Source organism: Mesoplodon bidens (assembly GCF_964165515.1).
Source record: "Mesoplodon bidens genome assembly, chromosome: 19".
Classification (NCBI taxonomy): Eukaryota; Metazoa; Chordata; class Mammalia; order Artiodactyla; family Ziphiidae; genus Mesoplodon; species Mesoplodon bidens.
This window is the reverse complement of record NC_138179.1, coordinates 24,473,508-24,496,217: the sequence shown is the minus strand read 5'-3', so window position 1 is coordinate 24,496,217 and position 22,710 is coordinate 24,473,508. Positions and strand designations below refer to the sequence as shown.

The window sequence follows — 22,710 nt, the reverse complement described above, 5'->3', positions numbered from 1 at the left end:
GGATAGCTATAACCAAAAAGAAAACACCAAATGTTGGCAAGGACGTGGAGAAACTGGAGCTTTTATAAACTACTGGTGGGAATGTGAAACGGTGCAGACCCTTTGGTAAACAGTCTGGCAGTTCCTCAAAATATTAAACAGAGTTACTATATGGCCTAGCAATTAAAATACTCCTAGGTATATGCCCGACAGAAATGAAAACATATGCCTACACAAAACTTGTATATGAAAGTTCATAGCAGCATTATCTTTTTTTTAACAGAGGCCCATTCAAGTTGGTTTCTGCATATTTTATTTATTTATTATAATACATCAATGAAATGTTTTATTTCTATTTTTTATTTTATTTTATTTTTTGCCCATACTGCATGGCTTGCAGGATCCTAGGTCGCCAACCAGGGATTGAACCTGGAGCCCGAGCAGTGAAAGCGCTGAGTCCTAACCACCGGATTGCCAGGGAATTCTCCATAGCAGCATTATTAACAACAGCCAAAAGGTGGAAATAACCCATATGTCCATCAACTGAAGAATGGATAAACAACATGTAGCGTATTCACACAATGTATTATTATTTAGCCTTAAAAAAACAATGATGTTCTGATATGTGCTACAACATAAATGGACCTTGAAAACATGCTAAGTGAAAGAATCCAGTCATGAAAGACCACATGTTATTATTCTATGTATATAAAATATCCGGATTAGGCAGATCCACATCAACAGAAAGTAGATTGGTGGTTACCAGGGGCTGGGGGAGGGGCAAATGAAGAATGATTGCTAATAGGTACAGGTTTTCTCTTGGGGAAGATGAAAATGTTCTAAAATCAGCTAGCGGTGATAGGTGGACAACTCTGTAGATGTATAAACATCACTGAATTGGACAATTTAAAATTTAAGGATGAATTTCATGGTAGGTGAATCACAGCCTGACAAAGCTGCTATTACAAAAAGAAAGCTTACATTCTTTTTCTTGCCTCTCACGTTCTTACAAAGACCTCTCAGGTATCTATGAAAGAAAACGGTGTCATGTGGTTAAGACCACGCTTTTGGAAGGTCAGTACTAAACCTACATCAACGACAATGATTTTGCCCCTCAGGGGACAGCTGGCAATGGCTGGAGACATTTTTGGTTGTCACACAACTGGGGAGGGAATTGCTATTGGCAACTGGTGGGTAGAGGCCAGGGGTGCTGCTAAACATCCTACAATGCACAGGACAGCCCCCTACAGCAAAGAATTATCCCACCCAAAATGCCGACAGTGCCGAGATTGAGACACTCAGATCTGCATCTACCTAGCACTACGTGAAGTGGGTCTTTGATTAATGCTCAGAGCAATCTAGTTCCAGAGATGTGTACCAAGGTCGGACACTAGGCTGGGCTCTGGGACAACTAGGACTGGAGACACTGAGATGAACATTTGAAGTCAGGGGATCTTGGGTGTCTGGGCCATCAGTGTATCCCCGGGTCTTGGCACATTGCTCAGTCATTATTCAAAGAGAGAAAGGATGGCCAACAAACACGTGAAAAGATGCTCAACATCACTAATTATTAGAGAAATGCAATTCAAAACTACAATGAGGTATGACCTCACACTGGTCAGAATGGCCATCATCAAAAAATCCACAAACAATAAATGCTGGAGAGGGTGTGGAGAAAAGGGAACCCTCTTGCACTGTTGGTGGGAATGTAAATTGGTGCAGCCACTATGGAGGTTCCTTAAAAAACTAAAAATAGAACTACCATATGATCCAGCAGTCCCACTCCCGAGCATATATCCAGAGAAAAATATAATTCAGAAACACACATGCACCCCAATGTTCATCGCAGGACTATTTACAATAGCCAGGACATGGAAGCAACCTAAATGTCCATCAACAGAGGAATGGATAAAGAAGATATGGTACATATATACAATGGAATATTACTCAGCCATAGAAAGGAACGAAAATGGATCATTTGTAGTGAGGTGGATGGACCTAGAGACTGTCATACACAGTGAAGTCAGTCAGAAAGAGAAAAATAAACATCATATATTAACACATATATGTGGAATCTAGAAAAATGGTATAGATGATCTTATTTGCAGAGCAGAAATAGAGACACAGACGTGGAGATCAAACGTATGGATACCAAGGGGGAAGTGGTGGTGGGAGGAACTGGGAGACCGGGATTGACACATATACACTACTGATGCTATGAGTAAAATTAGATAACTAATGAGAACCTCTGTATAGCACAGGGAACCCTCTGCTGTGTGGTGACCTAAATGGGAAGGAGAAGAGGGGATATATGTATACGTATAGCTGATCCACTGTGCTGTACAGAAGAAACTAACACAACATTGTAAATCAATAAAAATTAATTTAAAAGAAAAAAAAACAAAGAGAGAAAGGAGTGAAGATCATCCTTGTCCCATCCTTGTAGGGCTTTCATCCCTTTTGTCCATATGGACGGTGTAAATGGCAAACTCGCAGCAGATTCGCTCCAGGCTTATTGGCCAAGGAGGATCCAGCAGAGAAGAGATTTTCAAGCTGAGATCAGCACTCCCAGGATGGGGGCGCCTGGGGGAAGGGGACTCTCAGTGCCCATCTCCTGAGAAGCCCTGCAGGATGCAGGCCCTGAGAGATGAGACGTAAGAGGGAAGACACCTCTTTGGAGACCATCAGGCTCCCCAGAGCATCTCTGCATGCCTCTGGCTTGCTGCTGGTGAATGAGTTTTAACTGGGTTACAGCCAAGCTGTCTCCTCCTAAAGGTGATGACTTGCGTGGTACCCTCTCCAAGTGCCCTGTTGGCAAGGCTGAGCTGGGCTGCACAGCCAAAGGGGACGGATGTGCTGAAGATTCAGGCTAGCTGGGGGCAGGGACCCTGCCCTGTGTGGTACCAGCGAGGAGGACAGTAGCCAGGGATGTGATCCTGGCCTCCTGAGCACCATCCTCCAAGAGCCCCCTTTTCCCAGTGCCCTCTGGCAGCCAGAAAGGTGGGCCTCGTTCCCAGATGGTGCTGGGTCCCCCTCTTTCAGCTCACACACCCTTCCCTCAGCTCTTCAGCTCGGTGACCTCCCTCCTCGCTCCCATTCCTCTCCACCTTCCATCCCCTTCTCTCCAGGGTGCTGGATAGGTATTATTCTAATTCTGAAATGTGCGATCCCAATCTCACCTAATTAATTTGGAGACGCCGGAGGAAATGGGTTAAGGCCTGAGCTACTTTCTCACCGTAGGAAAGAAAATTGGCCATTGAGGAAGCGGGAAGCAGGTTTTGTGAGACAGTGGCTGCAGCTCTCGGGGTCAAAGAAAGGGACAGAGACCCCTTTGGGGTCGGAAGTGGGGGGAGAGAGAGGGACAGACAGTGACAAACCGAGAGAAAGGGAGCGACAGAGGGACAGAGGTGGAGACAGAAGGAGAGGGAAAGGAAACAAAGGGAGGGAAGAGATGGACAGAAAGGGAGCCAAACAAATGGGAAGGGAGTCAGAGACTCAGAGCCAGAGAGAGGCCGAGGGAGAGATGCAGAGATGACCGAGTAGAGAGAGATACAGACAATGGGACAGAGTCGGGGGGAGACAGAATCAGAGGGTCACAGACAGACAGGCAGGCAGAGCCAGAGGGAAAATGGGACACAGAGAAACTCAGAGAAAGAATGAGATTCAGAAGGTGAGAGATAGGGAGATGGGATCGGAGAGGGACCTTCCCAGGGAAAGAGCATCTGGGGGTGAGAGACAGAGACGGGCCAGTGAGGAGTGAGGCTGGTTCCCAGCCAAGGGTAGCCCCACGCCGCCCCTCCCCCCGCCCCGTGCCCACTACAGAGGTCTAATTTAAGAACTTGAAGAATCTGGTTCTTTGTCCTGCTCATCCCAATCCCCCAATCTCCCCCTCCCCCAGAGCCACTTTGCTGCAATATCTGGATATAGGAAACAATGGAATGCTTTTTGCCTGAATTATCTACCTAATTGCCTTGGTTCGCTGCACATGGATTCCTTGGCTTTTGTGGGTGTGTGGCGAGCAGGGGAGAGTTAATTAATTGGGCAGCAAATCTGAACAGGGAAAACAGTCATTCTGATCACTCAAGCCAGGAAATTTTTGCGTTCTTCAGGACTCGTTGCTTGTATATTAACCATCTGCAAAACTGAGATCCCATCTTACATATGGATAGCACTGAACAGGTCCTAAGGGTTTTACCTGCCTTGTCCGGCGTGGCGGCCGTACTAAACCTGGGACCTTTGCAGCTACGGTTACCCCAATTTTAAACACGAAACTGAGGCTCAGACTAATTCTAGGATGAGAACGTGACGGAACCAAAATTTCAACCCAGGGCTTCCGGCTGGAGTCCTGATGTCCTTCTGCTCAATGGGACTGCCTTTTATATACATCTCACTTTCCTAGGGATTGTCAGCTTGAATGAGTCCTCCCAGTCTCTCCAGCTGGGTCTGCTAATTTAGCAAATGCCAGTTAACATTAGGGCGTGGAGAAACAATTAGTCAATGAGTGGTTCAGGTCAAGACCAATTATTTATTCGCTTAACACCTTGGTTAACGTTGTCAGTGGTCCCAAGGAATGAAAGTGTGTTTGAATTTCCCTAAGCGTTGAGTTATTGCAATTCCTGTAGGGACCAAGCCTGGACAACATTTTGATGTGTTGCCACCTGTATTCAAGACACGAAATCTTTCTTAAAATGGCAAATGATTCCCTTAACATGAGAAAAATAAACAAAACCTCGGTTTAACTTTGCTTCATGGTCTTGCCAGCTTGGGAAATTAAGGGCCATAATTTATTGAGCCATTACTATGTGCCAGACGGAGTGCTCAACTCTTTTATGCATTATCTTATATAATCCTCAAAATGATCCTATACAGTAGGTGCTATCAGTAGCCATATTTTGCTGATGAGAAAACTAAGACTTTGAGAGGTTAGATATCTTGTCTGAGGTCACAGAGCTGGTAAGCAGTAAATCCAGATTTCAAACATAAGTAGCCTCTGTTACACTACAGAGGCTGACTTTATACCACTGAATTTTCTATTCACCTATTTGTCCATCCATCCATCCATCCATTAATCCATCCATCTATCCAACACCCCATCCATCCATCCATCCATCCATTAATCCATCCAACTATCCAACACCCCATCCATCCATCCATCCATCCATTAATCCATCCATCTATCCAACACCCCATCCATCTATCCAACACCCCATCCATCCATCCATCCATCCATCCATCTTTCCTTCCAATCCTCCACCACTTAATCACATTTATTTTTTCACCTACTGTGTTCCTGCAGTGGTCTCTGAACAGGAGATACAGAGCATGTTCAATCTTTAGTAGAAAAATCTACCCAGACAGAACTCAGTGGTCACCCAACTGCCCATTTCTATTCACCTTACTGAGTCATGACCATCAACAGTAATAAAAGTTTTTACATTGTCTTAGCAGGCAACCTTCCATCAAATGAAATTCTGAGTAGAACACCAATATACTTCATTAGACTCCTGCTCTGCATGAGGCCAGAATAAGAGCCAGAGCCTTACTCTACCAAGTTCTTACCCTCCATTCAGCAGTCCCTGGACTTCATGGAGCTTCCAAGTTTGAAAACAAATGTGGCAAAAGAGTGCCAGATAAAAACGTGGAATAGTTTTGTCCCAATCTTCACTCACGGAGCAGGGGGTAAAACTTAGGTTCCCCCCAAATTAAGTGGGGAAGCTAGGAACCCTAGTTTACTGATAAGTCTTTTTGAGCTCAATTAACATGCTGTCCATGAAGACACCATGACTATCTCTGCTCACTGAAGTGGAACAAATGGAAACCAGCCTCCTGCCTCGGCCATGTCTCTGGATCTGGGAGCCACATAAATGCCACAGAAGGGAGGAAATCAGTTCGGCTGGTGTTCAGTAAGTTTTTCCGTGCCAAGAGCAAGGCAAGCTGCATAGTTAAGACCCCCTAGTCAGGACCTTTCTCTTTTCGGGAGCAGTAGGAACAAATTTATGCTGTTGGATGGGTATGATAAAAGGCCGAACAGATGAACTATTCCATGAATAAACTATTCTGGTTAATGTTTTTATTCTTAAGGACTAATGAGAACACTCTCGTCTTTGAAGAATTTTCTAAAAGCGTTCCTGCCTAAATAAGTAGCATATACTGAATATAATTACTTAAAAAAAAAAAAAGCAAAGTTCTTCCATGAGAGGGCCACCAACCTAATCTTTAGTTCTCTTCACAGAGAAAACTCAATAAAATATAGACAATCTAGGAAATGGAATCCTATAAAAACTGGAGAATGAACCACGGAAGATTCTGATAGCTACTTCTGTGGTCCTTCTCCCAGAAGTAGAGTGTAGACATTCTACTCTTCTGGTTATGTGAGTCCCGGATGACTGAGCTTTTACTCGACTCTGCCGCTCTGGGGACAGCTAGAATCCTCTTTACCCTCAGCCTCATCCTTATCTACTGGGCAGTCGGGTGCTTTTATTCTCTGAAACACGCACTCCGGACAACTGAAGTGAATATATTTTTAATAAACACGGACCGAGGAGAATGGCTTAATTTAGTTCTCCTTTTTTCTGGTTCTCTCACAGTCCACTTGAAAAACACAGCTGCCGGCTTTGTGTGTGCACAAGACCGCTCTCCACATACACAGAGGCTCCGAATAGATGGGGAGAATCTCCTTTGTTGTGATAACAATGTTTGTGCATCTGCACCCAGCCGTTCTGCAGGTCTGAGTTGTCCCCGGCACAATCGGAATTCATCATGGCCAATAAGCACAGCCGAACTTAGCAAGGGAAAGCTCAGCCCGCCTGCTTTGTTTTCCAGGCAAGGCAAGTCACTGCATCCCAATGAGCGCCTGACCTGGAGCTGTCCCTCAATGACAAGCCGCAGCTAGGTACAGGGTCGATGTGCATCCCCTGGGACCCCAATTCATCCCTAACGGCATCTCCTCCACACACGCCATTCCTTGCCTCTCATGAATCATGTGAAAATTTACCCAGGCCTGGGAAATTCGGTCGCATCTACACCAAGCCTAGACTTTTTCAGAAATATGTGGACTGTCTGAGCATGAATCAAAGATCTGGACGCGTCAAGGCCAGCTACCGTTTGGACCTGGGAGAACAAAACTGCTACCAAGACTTGTTAGCAGGGTCACTTGGGCAGCCAGGTGACAGATGAGTTCATAAATGCACCTACTGCTGCTCTTACTGTTGATACCCTTGGTGTCATTTTCCTGATTTGCTGTAAACACAGATGTAAATCTATAGGAGACGCAAAATGAAGGCAGTATTGCCCACTGGCTAAACACAGGGATTCTGGAGCCAGAGTACCTGAGTCAGAATTCCAGCCACTTAGGATACTGGTGATCGTTAGGCAGCTACTTAAGTGCCCTGTGGTTCTGTGTCCTTGCTGAAAAAACTAAGGCCAAACTAATAAGGCCAAAAACAATGGCCACCTCTTAGGGTTACTGTGAGGATTGAGTTCATGTTTGTCGAGCACTTAGAGCAGAACCTGGCACCTCGTAAGCACTAAACATGCGATTAATAAATCAATCCAAATACAGCCTCCCCGTGTCTAGAGGCTCAGCCAACAGAACCACAACAAAGTCCATGCGTACAGGTGCAAGAGGGGAATCTTGGCGGGCTGACTCAACAATGCCAGATGGCAAAACTCCTGGTGTGGCGAGGGAGCCACATGGCACGGCTGTGGCTACGGGTCATCCTGCAAGGGACCCCCTACATCCCATACTTTCCCCTCAGGCCTAAAGTCACACACCAGCTTTTGCTAAACCCTGAACTTGGACTCTGCAAGCCAAGTGCAAAGAGAGTGTCTATTTGTTCTTTCCTGTGAGGCCACCACAAATCGCGCTTCCGCAACCAGGCAAAGAAACTTCGAGATAAAAAACCAAAGGGATTCACATCATGGGCAAAACACATCAGGATCCTGTTGGGCTATTAAAAGAGCAAATGGGTCAAATGGGCTGGGGCAACATTTTCTGCAAAAGACTCAGTTATTTTTTTCTTCCTTCTTCCTACCTCCCTTTTTCTTTCTTTTCTTTCCATTTTTTTCTTCCTTCTATAAAAAAAAATTATAAACATCATTGTCATTTCCAAGTTCAAGTACCTTCCCATCAATGCCACTATTGAAAGGGTGGGGTACACAAGGGTGGGGTTGCCCAGGCGGGCAGACCTCATGCCAGGGAAGTCAATATTGGCTTCCCATGAGAATTAACTGGAATTGCGTCCTAACAATAGAATGGACCACCTCCAGGGGGAGGGGGAGCCCCAGCGGGAGAGGCATGAAAGCACCTCATCAGCCCCTTTCACCCAAGAGAGTCTATAAGTTTAAGATGCTAAAGACAAGCATTCCCGTGAGGCCACGTGAAGACAGCATTCTTATGTGAACGTAATGTTGGAGGAAAATGTATTTTCTTCTGCACCCCAGGGCTGTTGCATCTGAAAGGACAGACTCTGTGTTCCTGAATTTCCCAGGTGTGCGGAGATCAGAATGGGCCGGAGGTGAACACACCTCCACAACTTGATAGCCCCCAACCCACAGCAGGGCCAACAGGCCAGAGGGGGCCGAGGGACTCGCCCAAGGTCATGGGCACAGGAAGTGCCTGCCTCCTATCTCAGGAAGTGCTCTAAGGCAGGGGAAGATGGATGACGACCTCCAGGAGTGAGGGCAAGGGGGCTTTGCTAGGGGTCCCTTGAGAGCCACAAAAACAGGCAAAGGAAGGGAGGTCCATGTCCTCTTCCCTAAGGGTGCATCTAAGCACATCCTACCTTGTCCTACAGTGGTGTTGGGACAGCGATGCAGGAACAGGCAATAGGGAAAGAATGGAGGGAGGAAAGACAGAGATCTCTGTCCTCTTATCCCCCAGAGACAGGGCCAGCCGTCCTAAGTCTGCCTTCAGGACCCTAACCTCTTGTGCCCATCTGGTCACCCTGGCAAGATGGAATGAGGGGCGCCCTGGGTGGTGGCATCATCCATCACAGAATTCTCAAAGCCAAAAGCGAGAGAGTTTCTGGATTCTAGAAATTCAGGGAAATACAAAAAATAAACAAGAAACAAGAAGAGGGGAAATAAGCGGGAGCCCCCAGAGGGAATTCGAGAGGGAATTCAAAGCAGCCTACAGGCAAGCATCACCAATTCAGCAGAAATGGGGGCAGGCTAATCCCAGTCAATAAAACAGACAAGGAAATTATAAAATGCTTTAAAGGAAATACATTTTTACTGCTTCCTGGGCCACTGCAGGATTACAGACTAGGCTAAAAAACAACACTGATCTTTGGAGAGCTACTTTATTGAACAGATAAGAATGATTTGTAATTAGCATGCCAATTGTCTACAGAAGAGCCTGCTTGAAAACAGTCTGTCTTTCTGCCTGGCGGATGCACCCTGCACAATCTCTGCAGTCTTGTCTGAGCTATTAATCTGTTCATCACAGCTTTTTATCAGAGAGAGAAAAGGAAAGCAACTTTGCTGAGGTCCCATTTGGATAAATTTTGAATTAGCAGAGTCTGAACTGATGCAGTTTAATGAAGTTACAGCAGGACAAGTTCAAGAAGGAGAAAGGGAGGAAGCCGGGAAAGGAAAAAACTCAACAGAAGAGGAATCAAAAGAAGGACAGATGGAGAAAGCAGCAGCAGTGGACAAATCCACCGAAAGGAACAAAAAGAAACATTTTAATGATGTGACTGAAGAGAGAGAGAGAGAGAGAAGCCACAGATCCTCCACTAAAGGCCAGGTTCTCTTCACAAATGCTCAGAGCGGGGAAGAAGCTGGCTGCTGAGGACCCGAGAACAGAAAAGCTGCGTGATTTCTCATAGCACGAAGAGCCTTCGGAGCCACCGGGATGGCATTCCTGGGAAAGCTCAGGCAAATTTCTCAGGATGCAGGAAAAAGTCAGAGGGGGTCCAAGAGGGAGGCTGGAAACCAGATTCTTCCCAGAGTTCTGGAGCAGCCTCAGCACTTGGGCTGGGCCTCCTGCCTGGTCATTTCAGGAGGTGGGTTAACACGAGCCCACCCTCAGCTGCCCAGACATCGGGGTGACTGAGGCCAGAGTCCCTACTGGTAGGATCCGAGGCCGATCCGAGGGCTGGAGGCGAAAAGCTCTCCTGGCAACAACTTCTTTGCTATTATGGGGTTCAGCCCCCTCTGTGCCCCTGGGTGACGGCAGGCGTCTGCATCCCAGGACCTCAGCAGCGGGGGGATGGATGGATTCTGGACACACCCCTGCGCCCCCTCGCTCCGGCACACATTCTCAGGGTTCAAATCCCTCCTCGCTGGAGCAGCAGGATGGAAGGAAGAGGGAAGAGTTGCCTGTCTGGGTGTGAAGCATCCTTCCCAGAAGAGGACATTTGGCTAAGGGAACTGCGACTCTGTCCAGAGGACAGATGTCCTAAGTAATGAGACTTTAATGCCGGAGCTAATGGGAACAGTACACGAGACCACAGGCCAAAACAGCGAGGAAGAACGAGAGTGTCTGTGAAGCCTTCAGAAAGCAGCGACATCTCTCCCAAACACTAGGGGACAGGGCCAAGCTCGCAGCCACCCAGAGCCTGGCTGGAACCCAGCCTCCACAGGTCCCAAGATGGGGACAGCGGCTCTGGACAAGGAGGACCAAGGGTGGGGCTGCAAACAATGCTCAGGACCTCCACGTTCCCACCCCCACCTCGACCCGATGGTCAGGGACCCCTGCACTGGAGCTGCAGACCCCGGGGTGTGAGCCCCGCCAGGGACCACCACCGTGGCCGTGACCACACATGACCGCCACCACCAGCCGCAACAGCTGGAGCTGGAGGGCAAAACCCAGGGCTCCTTCCCTTTCACAGGCTTTTCAAGACAGAGGGCTTCAGGGCCCGAAAAGCAGAGAAACGCGGGCAAAGACTGAGGGATGAGGAAGCGGGCCGCGGAGAATGAAGACCAGACGGCAAAGAGCAGAAGTGGGGCAGAGAGGCAGGGGTGAGCGGGCCGGAAGTCTGGGTCCTGCACGCACTGTCTCGAGGTTATACGTGGGGCAGGGAGGGGAGCTGTGATAGATGGGGCTGTTGTGAGCCATCCGTCTCTCCATCATTAAAACTGGCAATGGCCCGAGGTCCATCCTCTCGCCCCCAAATCACTTCTTTTCTCTAGTGCCCCATTACTCTCAAGAGCCAGGACTCCTACAGAATTGCCCTGGGGTCCTTGCAATACTGTAAAGGTTTGCCGGGGGGCGGGGAGCTGTTTTAAGGGTTTTTTTCCAGTTAAAACCCATGTGGTTTTGTTCATTTGTTTTTACTCTTTACGTATTTATATTGTCTTCACAGTTCTCCACCAACGTAATCCATTCTTGAAGAGGAGCCCTTTCACTGCCCTGGGCACCTTCGTGCCCTGCGTGCAATGCCAGTGAGGCCACCAGCCCGGCACTGAGGTACCCTGGTCTGTAGGTCACTCACTCTCCAGTCCCTTACAGCGATAACTCATCCCAGGGCACGAGTGTGTGGGTCTTGGCTTTCTCAAGTAGTCTGAGTATCACTGACCCGTTTACATTCAGAAAGGTGAGAGCCAACTGCCTTGTTGGCCCCCAAAGAAGATAGGGACCAACCATGGACCAGCTGTGTGACCCTGGGCAAGTTACTAAGCCTCTGAGTTGATTTTGTCATCTGTGAAATGGCCACCAGACCCAGGGTGGTAGAAGGATGCAGTGGGATAATGCAGGGAGCCCCGGAGAAGGGGGGCTCTTCTGAGGGTTTCCTGTTCCCCACCCTGCTTCACCTATGTGACCTCGAGTCCTCATCCGACTGAGATCTCAGGTGCTCAACACCAGCTTCCTGGAGTGATGGGTGATGGCGTCCTGTAAGCTCCTGGGAGACAGAGTTCCCCCCTTCCTGACGCCTGAGCCGAGGAGGGGGGTGCCCAGCCGCAGAGCAGGGTGCTCGAGAGTGACTGTTCAGGGGCGGGCAGGGTCAGAGGCTCTGCCCCAGCCCCTCACCACCCACCAACTCTCACTGAGAAGAAGGCATCCCGCCCCAGCTACAGCAGCACAGCCGCTGCTTCCCCAGCACCGAAGTGGAATAAGAATTGGCCACAACTGCTGCACCTGGTGGCCCCTTGTCACCAGCCCTTAAATTCGGCCTGCCCCACCCTCGCTCCATTTCTGTGATCAACCTCGTGGAATGAACACACTTTTGGGGGGTCTGGGGAGGCGCAGGAAACACATGTTAGGACACTAGTGGCGACGCCCACCGGAAATCCCATCTTCCTGTGCTTGTAAACGCTTCTGCCTCGTCGATGGCTCTCTGGCCCAAGTGGTGACCTCGTCTGGATGCCAAACTGCAGAGGGGCTGGCATTCAGGTGGAGAGGAGGGAGGGCAGGGCACAGCCGGCACCTGGCTCTGACCCCAAGCCTGGCCACACGCATCCCAAAGAAATCGGGTCCCTTTACCCTCAGAAACAAATTGAGAACCCAAGTTGCATTTCTCATGCAGAAATGTGGGACCATTTTCTAACCCTTTCTGGGCAGTTATTTGAGCCATTTTCTGCATATTGAACCCCATTCTCTTCCCCTCTCTCCCAGCTCCTCCGCTGTCTGCCCAGACACATTGAGAGAGCATGAAGCTGATTTTCTTAAAGTCGGTAATTATCCTTCAGTGAGGGGAGGGGCTCCTTCCTAGTGGTCCTCACAAGCACGGGGCTCTGATGCCGGGCTGCCATTCAGTACCGGGACGCCTCCTCGGGGCACCTGCCTTTGGAGGCAGCTGACACAGCCCCTGGGCCAGCAGGTCTCCCTCCTGGAGGCCCCCTTCATTTCTGATCAATAACCAGCCAAGCACCTGTTTCATCCATCGGCCTCAGCCCCATGACATCGCTGCTTACAAGAATCACATCTACCCTAGGAGGATAAAAATATGCTACCATCATGAAAAGTCAAAACAGCATGCATGGGCTCTGAAAGCACTTCCAAGAGAGGAGCCGTGGCCATATTTCCCAGAGAAGAATCAGCGTGTGGCCTCCCAAAGTGACTGCTTAGAAGGATGACACATTAGGATAGGTATGTCCTGGTTCTTTCCAAGGAGGACTCGGGCACAATGCAGGCAAAAGCCCCCAACTGCATGCCACAGACGTTAATTTCTCATAATGATGGGACCCAAACGTCCAGCTTCATTAGCCATCCTCCCCAAAGCTTCTCTGAAGCCCTCACCTTGTATTCACCCTGGCCCTGCGGTCTCTCAGCCCAGAGCTGAGAAAGGGCAGGATGGGCACCAGTTAATGTACGTCAGTGGGTCACAGAGCTGTCTTATACACAGGGAGCCATCCTGGAGGACAAAGCTGAAATCACTCCCTCTCAGGACCACGGGATGTCTGGGGTGGCTCTGGTCTCTGGTCGGTTGGACCAGGTCGCACCTGGTCAGTTTCAGCATCCCCACCCATCTCTGGGACAGAGAGGAAGCATTTACAGCCCGTCTTTTTCATTACAGGTTTCTGCCCATAGTTTTATCCAGTGACCCACTGCTCTGGTTCACGACTCTTTGGCCTGTGCTATATTTTCCATCTTCAAATGGGCTGCATTACTCAAATCTTATTAAAGGATAATAATAATAAACTTAGATCAAGGTATTGCCCTTTACAAAGGAATTCGGAGAAACTGCCAAGGACCGGGGAAGATGAACAGAAATCGTTTTAGTGGATGGAAACATTGAATGAGAAAGGGCTGAAAAAATGTAGGGAAGCAAGAGAAGGGAGAAGGCTGTCACTCACATCTCTAAATATCTGAAAGTTATTTGTACGTAAAGTAAAACAGAATAGATTTCCACTGGGCAAGAAAACGAGGCTGTGGCCCAGGATACCCGCACCCTGGCTTCTATAGTTCAAGATCACTCACCCCCCTCCCTGAGGACCCCTGGCATTGTCATCTGGCCTCCCTCAGCTTCAGCTGCTTGGCTTACAAAATTAGAGAGTTAAGTTAAACGACTTGCCCACAATAAAAATTCTATGGTTCTGTAATGGATGACTAAATAATAGAAAGCACTACTCTGCCTTTTCAGAACATTTTGGTTTTACTTCTAGAGATTAAAAAAAAAAAAAGACGAGGTTAGCAATCTGTCCTGAATGGGTGTAAAATAAGCCTGCTCAAGGCCAAGGGTCTGAGACCCTCTGAAGGGTTGCTGGTAAACCCTCCCGCCAAGCCGTCTTCCCTGTCTGCAACATCCAAGAATGAAGATGCTGGAAGTGGGGGGGTCATAAATGTGACTCAGGGAAAAATAACAGGTAGGAGTTTCCTAAGGTAGAGAAAAGAGGGGAAAAAAATCACAGCAGACAGTATTTTTAAAATGAACTTAACCTAGGCCCTCATACAGTCCGTCAGAGCTCCCTCCCCTGCCACCAATCTGATCTGGTCTAGACACAAGGAAGTTCAAACCACAGTACTGTGTATCTACGGGATATATGCTGTCAAGGGATGTACTGAGAATTGTAAGACAAAATGCACTTGAATTCACCCTAATGTCAAACATAGACTGTGCAGGACTTTGGTGGGGGCGGGGGTGGCAGAGAAGGCTAGTGGTGACACCCAGCAGCCAGGGGCTGGGTGCTACTTCTAACACGCAGCGGGGACTCTGGCTGACTACGGCAAGGAGCCACAGAGTGAAGACCTCAGGGCCATCCTGGCAGGCCCTGGAAAATCCGGCAGGGGAGCTGGGAGGATGAAGCTTCTTTCTGCGAAGTTCCCTTTTCTGGATCCCAGGGCATGTCTGTCTGGGGTCACCTCTCTCGGTCTGCTCACTTTTTCAGCCCTTAATCACTACTTCCTGCACAACTGATCTGAAATCGACTGCACGCTCACTTGATCTCTCATTAAAACAGGTTGGAAACAGTGCGCTGGACTTTTTCTCCTCCTGTGTTTTGGCACCCGAGAGAACTGTGGGTCAAGTCTTAGTAACTCAGCAGCAGGTTCCTCCGAATGAATGTGCTCTGGGCGTGGGACAGGGTTGTGGGCAGGGAAAAGGGACCGATGTGGTGCATGCCTTCTGGGGCTGGGGTAAGGTGGCAGAGGCCAGGAAGACAGCAAGCAACGTTCCAGGGAGGACTGTCCAAGGTCAGGGCTTTTTGCATGGCTGACCTGCTCAATGGAGAATGAACTCTGCTTTGCCTCGTGGGTCAAAGGTAACATACACTCGACAGGCTTACATTTTATAATTTGAAATGTTCCTTGCCCACAACGGGTGGGCAGGGCTCATCTGTTGAATGAATACATATGCACATAGCTGCAGGGGTCAGGAGGAAACCAAGCACGGAGCTGGGCAATGCCACCCACCTCTCTCACCTGATTACCCTCCTCCCTTTACTATTTTTGTTTCTTTCTGTCTTCCCGGTATCCTTCCCCGAACCCCTCCCTCCATAAGCCTTCTTAAATTCTTCCACAATTTCACTGCTTTCCCTTCGTGCATTTTTTTTTTTTTTTTTACTCAAAGAAAATGGAAAACATGCAAGGCTAAGACCTTCAGTCCAAGGCAAGATGCTTTCTTTTTCTTTCCCAACAACTGCTATCTTTGAAGTTAAAAAAAAAAAAAAAACCAAGTTGACTCTCAGTTTAGATCAATTCATTATAGTGAGCCCACCGTGCTTCAAAAACTGGAGTGTTTGGCGTGATTTGACAATTCATTGCTCAGGAACCTAGCAAGAGAACTCACTACATCAGCCGGCAGAGCGGTCCCGCTACTGCAATTATGTGGTCTGTGAGGACAAAACAAAGCTCTTTGGGTTTGTAATTAATTTCTGGAGGAAGAAAAGGTAGGACACAGTGTTCCCTTGATGATTCTAGAAATAAGCAGAGGAACCCGAAGATGAAGGTCCCTTTTGATGGCTACCAGGGTCACCTCCTAATATGCTTCCTTTTCCCTTACAACATCGGTCATCCAGGTTTTTTTCTTCTCCACACCAATCCCCACCTTAAATTCCTCCATCCTTCATCCCTGTGCAGGCAGTGGGAGGACCCCCGGCACCTCTGGCCTCACCAGCTTGCACCTACGGCATCCTAGTAGCTTCCTGACCTATCTGTTAATTAGCCATCTTTTTAAAAAGCCACATAGTTCCTCCCTCAGAATGATTCTCATCTCCAAGACTCTAATGAATGAACACAGGGTGAGGAGGAGGGAACGGGTTGGAATGTGGGACGGCTGGTTTGAAACCCAATGCCAACAGGGAGCCCGCCTCTGAGGCCGTGTCCTGGGCACAGCCCCTGCCCTTGGAGGCCATGGCAGCCCCTCACTGAAGAGACAGCCCCAGGGAAGCATCGCAGAAGCCACTCGTGAAACACTGAGATGGGCGGACGCCTGCGGGCCGGCAGCTTGAGCCTCAGCCCGGGCAGGTGGAAAGAAGGGCTAGGTGGGGCCAAGATCCTGGTGGGAAACGGGGTTCTGGGTGGGAAAGCTGGGCACCCGACGTTCAGGGCTCTCCAGATCCAGAACTCGGCTGCGTCTCTGGTCCCTGCGGCCACCTCCTTCCCCTCCCTGAGGTCCAGCTGAGAGTCTGTGCTCACGTGCTCTGGTGTGAGAGGCGATGGCTGTCCCCCAGACACGGTGGGGAGGGGGGGGGGACTTCTCACACAGATGGCAAGGTCTAATCACTTCTGGAAAAGACTAAATCTTCCTCCCTGAGGGGGCTGGAAAGGGAAAAGAAGGCCCGCCCTAAGGGGGCAGAGAAGGCAGATGGCTCGTCCTAAGGCAGCGTCTTCCTTTTCACCCTTCTAACACCCCCACAAACACCCCTCCCGCTCAGCCCGTCTGCCCAGCCACCATCTTCGCAGAGGCTCACACGCTGCAATCAGTAAAATAATCTTTGCTTTTCCAGAAAGGAAATGCCTTTGCTGAACTATTTCAAGGAGTACGGAACCCAGCGCGTATCCCACCTCTTCTGTGGACCTCTGAGGAGTATACATTCCTTCTCCTTCACTTTCCCCAGGGAGGACCCATCGTGGTGTGAATATTTATCTCTTTCTCCATCGTTCTCTCCTTTTCCCGACCCCAGGTCCCCAACAAGGCAATCTGCACCCCAAACTCCCTGAAACAGCAAGCAACGACCTCTGAGGCGTGAGCAAAGTGGGAGCGTGGTGGTACCGCTCATGCACGCCCGGGGGTCGGGGGGCTGCTCCTGCAAACGTGCACACTCACCCCGACACGCCTGGGAAGGGAGAGGTTGGGGTGGAATGCTGTTGTGCCTGAGTTATCCAGAATGGAAAAATGCTCCCCTGACCTGCCCAAGGTCATTCAGGGAGTGTCCTAGATGGATCGCTCGTGCTCTATCCTCTCTCCCACGCCACTCCCATACACGAAGACAGGCTCCGTCCCCTACCTAACAAGCATCAACATGATGGCTTCCCAAGCACTGAACAGGCGAGACTGCAGCTGCTGGAAGAGGTGCTGTGAACTGAATAAAATCAGGAGGTGAATTTGAGGGAGAAACAGCCCACATTTACATAATGGTCTGAGGGCTGAAATGCATCGCCCTTCCCATGGCTACCTCTGTTTCCCAACCTCGGCGAGAAACTGCCCCCACGGCATCACCACTGAGCCGCACACCTAAACACACACTAGTCGCCCTAGTTTGGAGTGGGTTGCGGAGTCAGCGTGGTGGGGGGACAGTGACATCTCCAAGGTCAAAGCCCATAGAACTCAGGGCAACGCCAGCATCCAAAGGCCATCAGCATCCTCCCAGGTGATGATGAATAAATTCAGTAGGAGGTGGAGGGCAGGGCAGGGGGCAGGTCTCCCCAGGGGTGCAGAGAAGAACGGCTCGGGGAAGAGAGAAACCCAAAGAGAGCTTCGTGGGAATCCACTGACAGGAGGTCCCGGCCAGAATGGGAAGTGTGACGAGAGGCCAGAAGCACAGAAGAAGGGGAAGGTGAACAACCGAGGGGACCAGAGGCAGAGGCGTAAGCACCAGGCACGTCTGCTTCAGGAAGCGGAGCCAAGAGAGAGAAGTCTTTGCCAGACAAAACCCAAAGGAGGGGGCGTCTTGTCCTGCTTTTGCTCTCTCCATCCCACCGACCCTCTGCTTTTAAGAGCCAGCACTGACCACAGACCATGTGCCACGATTCCTCCGTCATTTTCCAGGACCAACCAGCCACAGACTTACTCCCTGAGAGATAAGATGGGGGGCGGGATGAAGGCAGTGGCACTTCAGGGTTAACGAGTGAGGCTGATAAACCCATCTCCTCTCAGAAGCACCCAATTCCAACACCCGAGTTTGTCAACATGAAAGTACCCACACTTTGTGGATTTGACTCAAAATCTGCCAGAGAGTATCATCTTTTCTCAACACTCACAGTATCCAGGGGGGGAAAGAAATCACGCCCAGAAATTTCTATCTGCCTTTCTCTCTCTTCATCAAGGTACAGGTGACTAATGTCCGCAGCAGCGGGGGAAGGTTTTCAGGCCCAAAGGATAACAGACAGAGTGCGGAGATGAGCTAAAGCTGTACGGCTCGGGGTGCGGGACTGCCGGGCAAACTCAGAGAAACTGGTCTGGGCGGTGTGGGGTGGTCCCGATTACTAGGGCAGTGCCCACACCATGTGCCAGGGATGGAGGCATGTCCCGGGGCAGGGTTTGTTCCTTGAAAGACTGTTGAACCACGTCCAGCCATTCATCAGCACTAGGGGACTGGAAGCAGAGCTGAGTTTGCACCCCCCTGGGGGCATCATGAACAGAGTTGTAAAGAGAGGCTGGTTTCCCGATCCCGAGGGGCGCTCAGGGAGCTAGAGGGCGGGGTGGGAGGGACGCAGTCAGGGTGGAACCTTGCACAACCATATTTCAAGCTCTTGGCGTAAGTTTCGGTGGGAGGCAGCCCCCACTGCCTCCCTATGGAAACAGTGAAAGATGCCCACCGGCTTGAACACAGCAAGAAGTGTTAACTCACAGAGTTCTGCCCACAGGGTTTAAAAGAACAAGTCCTCCAGTCTCAGCGGGAAAGCAAAGCATCCCACTCGGCAGGATGCAATGAATAGACACCATATGCCCTTGGTCAAGATGGAATGGTTAGATCTGCATTCCTTCTCACCCCAGGAGGCTTCTTTTCCGTATCACCCGCATCTCCAACACACGGGAACACCCAGTTCTCACTCTTTTCAGTAAGGTTCCAACATCGTTCAATCTCCTACATCCAAGATGACGCTCTGGTTTGACTCAGAAAACCGTATGCAGTAAGAGCCAGCACCGAGGCGCCCACCTGCCTTGAAAACTGCACCCTGGACCCCTACCCAGGGTTACGGAATGTGTACAATTCTTAGACTCAAACTCACGGACTCCACCACTCCCTAACTTTGCCCTGTAAATCCCCCTACCAACCAGAGCATGCGTTCCCGGTTCCGAAGAAATGGAGAAGAGGGCACAGAAGGCTCCGATTTATTGCCTGTCAAAGAGGCAAAGGGTGCTCAGTTGACTTAAAAGACTCGAGAGAGAGACAGAGACAGAGAGACCCGGGGAAGGCGGGTGCCAAGAGCCAGGAGGACAGGGAAGCCTGAAAAGAGGGGTGAGGCTGCCGGGAGTCTGGGGGCAGGCCCCGGGCGGCCGCGCTCACCTGTGGATGTTCATCTCCCGAGGAGGGCGGTGGGCCTTGTCGTACGAGACCTTGGCGAAGACGCCGGCCACGATGACGAAGGCGATCACCCCGCAGGTGATGTAGACGGTGAAGTTGGTCTTGTCCTTCTCCGGGTCGTACTTGTTCTCGGGCCCCGGCGACACCACCTTGGTGCTGGGCGTCTGCACCCACACCGGACTCTGGTAGTTGGTGCACTGGCGCTGGTCCAGCTTCTCGTGGCGCTTCTTGCAGCAGAAGCGGTAGTAGCAGGTGCCGCAGCAGTACAGGTAGCCGCTCTCGCTGTTGTTGCACTCGAACTCCTTGTCGTACTGGCCGCTCACGTCGTAGTAGCCCCAGCACGTCTCGTAGGTGACGGGCGCGCTGGCCGCCGCCGCCACCGCCGCCGCGGGCTGCCCCCGCCGGCTCCCCGCCTCCGGGCCACCGGGCGCCCGGACGGTGCCGTTCAGCTCGCGGCCGCCCCGGGCCAGGGCGCCCCCGGGCCGCCGGCCCCCGACGGCCGCGGCGCCGGCGCTCAGGGTCCGGTTGGCGGCGCGGGCGCGGGCGCCCGAGGCGCCGGGCAGCAGGTCCAGGGGCTGGAGCGAGAGCAGCGGCAGCAGCAGCAGCAGGAGGCGCCGCAGCGCCATGGCGGGGCCGGGCGGGAGGGCGCGGGGAAGCTTCCGCGGCAGGCCGCTCCCCGTGCCGGCCGGCCTCTGAGGGGGCCGCGAGGGCCGGGCTGGCGGCGCGGGGCGGTCAGCGGCGCCGGGGCGATGGCGCCATCGGGGCGCGGGCGGCGGCGGCGGCGGCGGCGGCGCGCGGTGCGCACGGACCAGCCCGGCGCGGGCGGCCGGGACTCAGGCTGCGCGCCGGCTCCGCGCTCCCCCCGCGGGCTCGGCGCGCCTCCCGGGCAGCCCCATCCCCCGCCGGCGGCGGCGGCGGCCCCGCACGCGGCTTGGCTCAGGCGGGACCCGAAGCGCGGCTCCCAGCGGCGGCTGCGGCGTGGTCCCGTCCGGGCGGGTCCTGCGGGACAAGACGGGGAGCTGGTCACGGGGTGGGGCGACCGGGAGGCGGGAGGGGAGGGAGCGCGCAGCCCTCGAGGAGCGAGGCTGGGGCCGGGAGGGGCGCGGAGCCCGCTCCCGAGACGGGGCCCCGCGGCCCCGAGGCCCCGGGCGCACGGGCCGCCCGCTCCCCGGCCGCCAGCCCCGCGGCGCGCCCGCGCCGCCGCCGCCGGCTCCCCGGGACGGAGCGGGCGGCGCCTGGGGTCGGGCGGCAAGCTGGGGAGCGCGCGGCGCCCGACCTCACTCACTCACCATGCCCGGCTGCGACTGCAGAGGCGGCGGCGCGGCGACCGGAGCGAGCGGCCAAGCCGGGAGCCGCCTGCACGAGTGCCGGGGAGTGTGTGAGAGGAGCGAGGGAGACACCCGCACACGCGGGAGCGCCGCGCGGGGAGGGGCCGGCCGGGGCCGGCGGGGGCGGCGGGGGAGGGGAGGCGAGCGGAGGGGGGCGTCGCTCACCGCCGCCCACGTCTCCCCGCCCGGGCGCCCGGGGGAGGGGGGGGGCTCCTCTTCGCCGCTCCCCGCTCGCGGCGCCCGCAGCTCCGCGTCACCAAAGCCCAGGACACCGGTTCCTCAACGCGGCCAACAGGGACCCGGGAGACGGCCCTTGGCGGGGCCAGGCTCCCCTGCGCGGGCCCGGTCTAGCCCTCGCGGCCGCTCCCGCCCCACCCCAGTCCGTGCGTGCGCGGCCCGAGCGGGAGTTGGGGTGTCTGCGAGCCTTTGCCTCTCCCTAGTGGCGACGCTCGCAGCGGAGGGAAGCGGTCAGGCCCATTGCTACAGGTTCCTAAACTGAGACCAGGGGTCAAGTGGCTCCTCTGAAGTTACTGGGCTACCAGCGAGCAGGGCCTACGCGCTCCTCCCCTTGGGCACTCTGCTGCGCACCCAGCACACAGGCAGCCCCAGCGCGGGAGAGCACCTCATTTCCTCTTTCCGGGGACTTTCCCCAGAGCGTTCGAGAAGAGTTAGGTAAGCTCTCCTGGCCTCTGAGCCTCAGCTGTGAAATTCCTCCGCTTTAGCTGATGGGGGCGGGGGCGGGGTGGGGAGGGGGAAAGGGGGCGTTCCTGCGTGCTTACTGCTTGGGTCTGGGAAAGGAGGCCTGAGTCTAACTTTTAAAGCCAAGAGGCCACCCAGGGGTGAGTTACAATCCTCATCTTTGACCTGAGGGGGTGGAGTTGGGGGCAAGAAAATGAGAACAAAAAGCGACGTCCAAAATTCTGCCAACAGTCCTGGCCCTTTGAGCAAGTGCTCAGGTACTTAGGTTGAAGGCAGGGGACAGTTCATCGGTGTGTGGGCAGTAGAGATTGTCCCCAAAGCTGTCCATTCAGTCTCACGTGTGACCCAAATCAAGGATCCCCCATGCAGGAGAGGCAGAACGCCTCTTCTCAGAATCCGGAATGGATCAATTGGAGCTGAAACCCAGATTCCAAGGCCCCCGAGGGAGATCTCGATCCTAGGACGGGAGGTCCACAAACTCCCCTGGCAGCTCCCCACTCGCTTCTGTCTCTCCATTTCCTGCCTCTTCCCCTGCACCCTCTCCCACTCCCCCAATTCTCTCTACTCAGCTGCCACCCTCTTCTTCATGATTCTGTTCAACACGCATTTATTTTAGTTAGTGCCTACTCTCCACCCAGCAAAAAGCTAAATAAGACAGTCCCTTTCCTCAAGGAAGGGGAGCTTGTAAACCACTGGGGAGACAGACAACAAATGACGAACTTATCCGTGGTTATGTCCCATGACAAAGGGGGGCACAGAGTGCTCTGAGGGGCACCTAGATGACAGGCACCCAACCTAGCCCGGGAAGGGAAAGGTGGGATCAGAGGCAGTTTTCTCAACGAGATAAGGAGCAGAATCTCGAAGTTAATACAGCAAACAAGAGGGGAAGGACACTCCCAGCAGAGGGAGCATCACTAACGAAACCCAGAAGACAGGAGGCAGGGGGGTATGTGAGCTGGGGAGATAGCAGCGGAGCATAAACTTGGAGGGCGTCTTCCAAATAAAGCTGGCAGAAGAGGGCTGTATCCCCTGCCAAAGAACTTGGATTTATTCTGCAGTTGATGGAGAACTATTGGTGGCTTTTACTCAAAGGCAAGTCAGTCAGATTTACATGTTCACTGGATCTCTAAGT

At 52.3% G+C, this 22,710-nt stretch overlaps 1 protein-coding gene across 4 annotated transcripts in view; it reads right to left on the bottom strand.

Moving 5' to 3' along the window:
* The window catches only part of SHISA6 (shisa family member 6), a gene marked incomplete at both ends in the record, with an annotated part of 243,178 nt that extends 223,001 nt beyond the window's left edge, over positions 1 to 20,177 (bottom strand). For all 4 annotated transcript variants that reach the window (XM_081219155.1, XM_081219156.1, XM_081219157.1 and 1 more), the window contains one exon: positions 19,534 to 20,177. In XM_081219155.1, the coding sequence (XP_081075281.1) occupies positions 19,534 to 20,177 (644 nt within the window). The remainder of the gene's footprint in view (positions 1 to 19,533) is intronic.
* Positions 20,178 to 22,710: the final 2,533 nt, after the last annotated feature.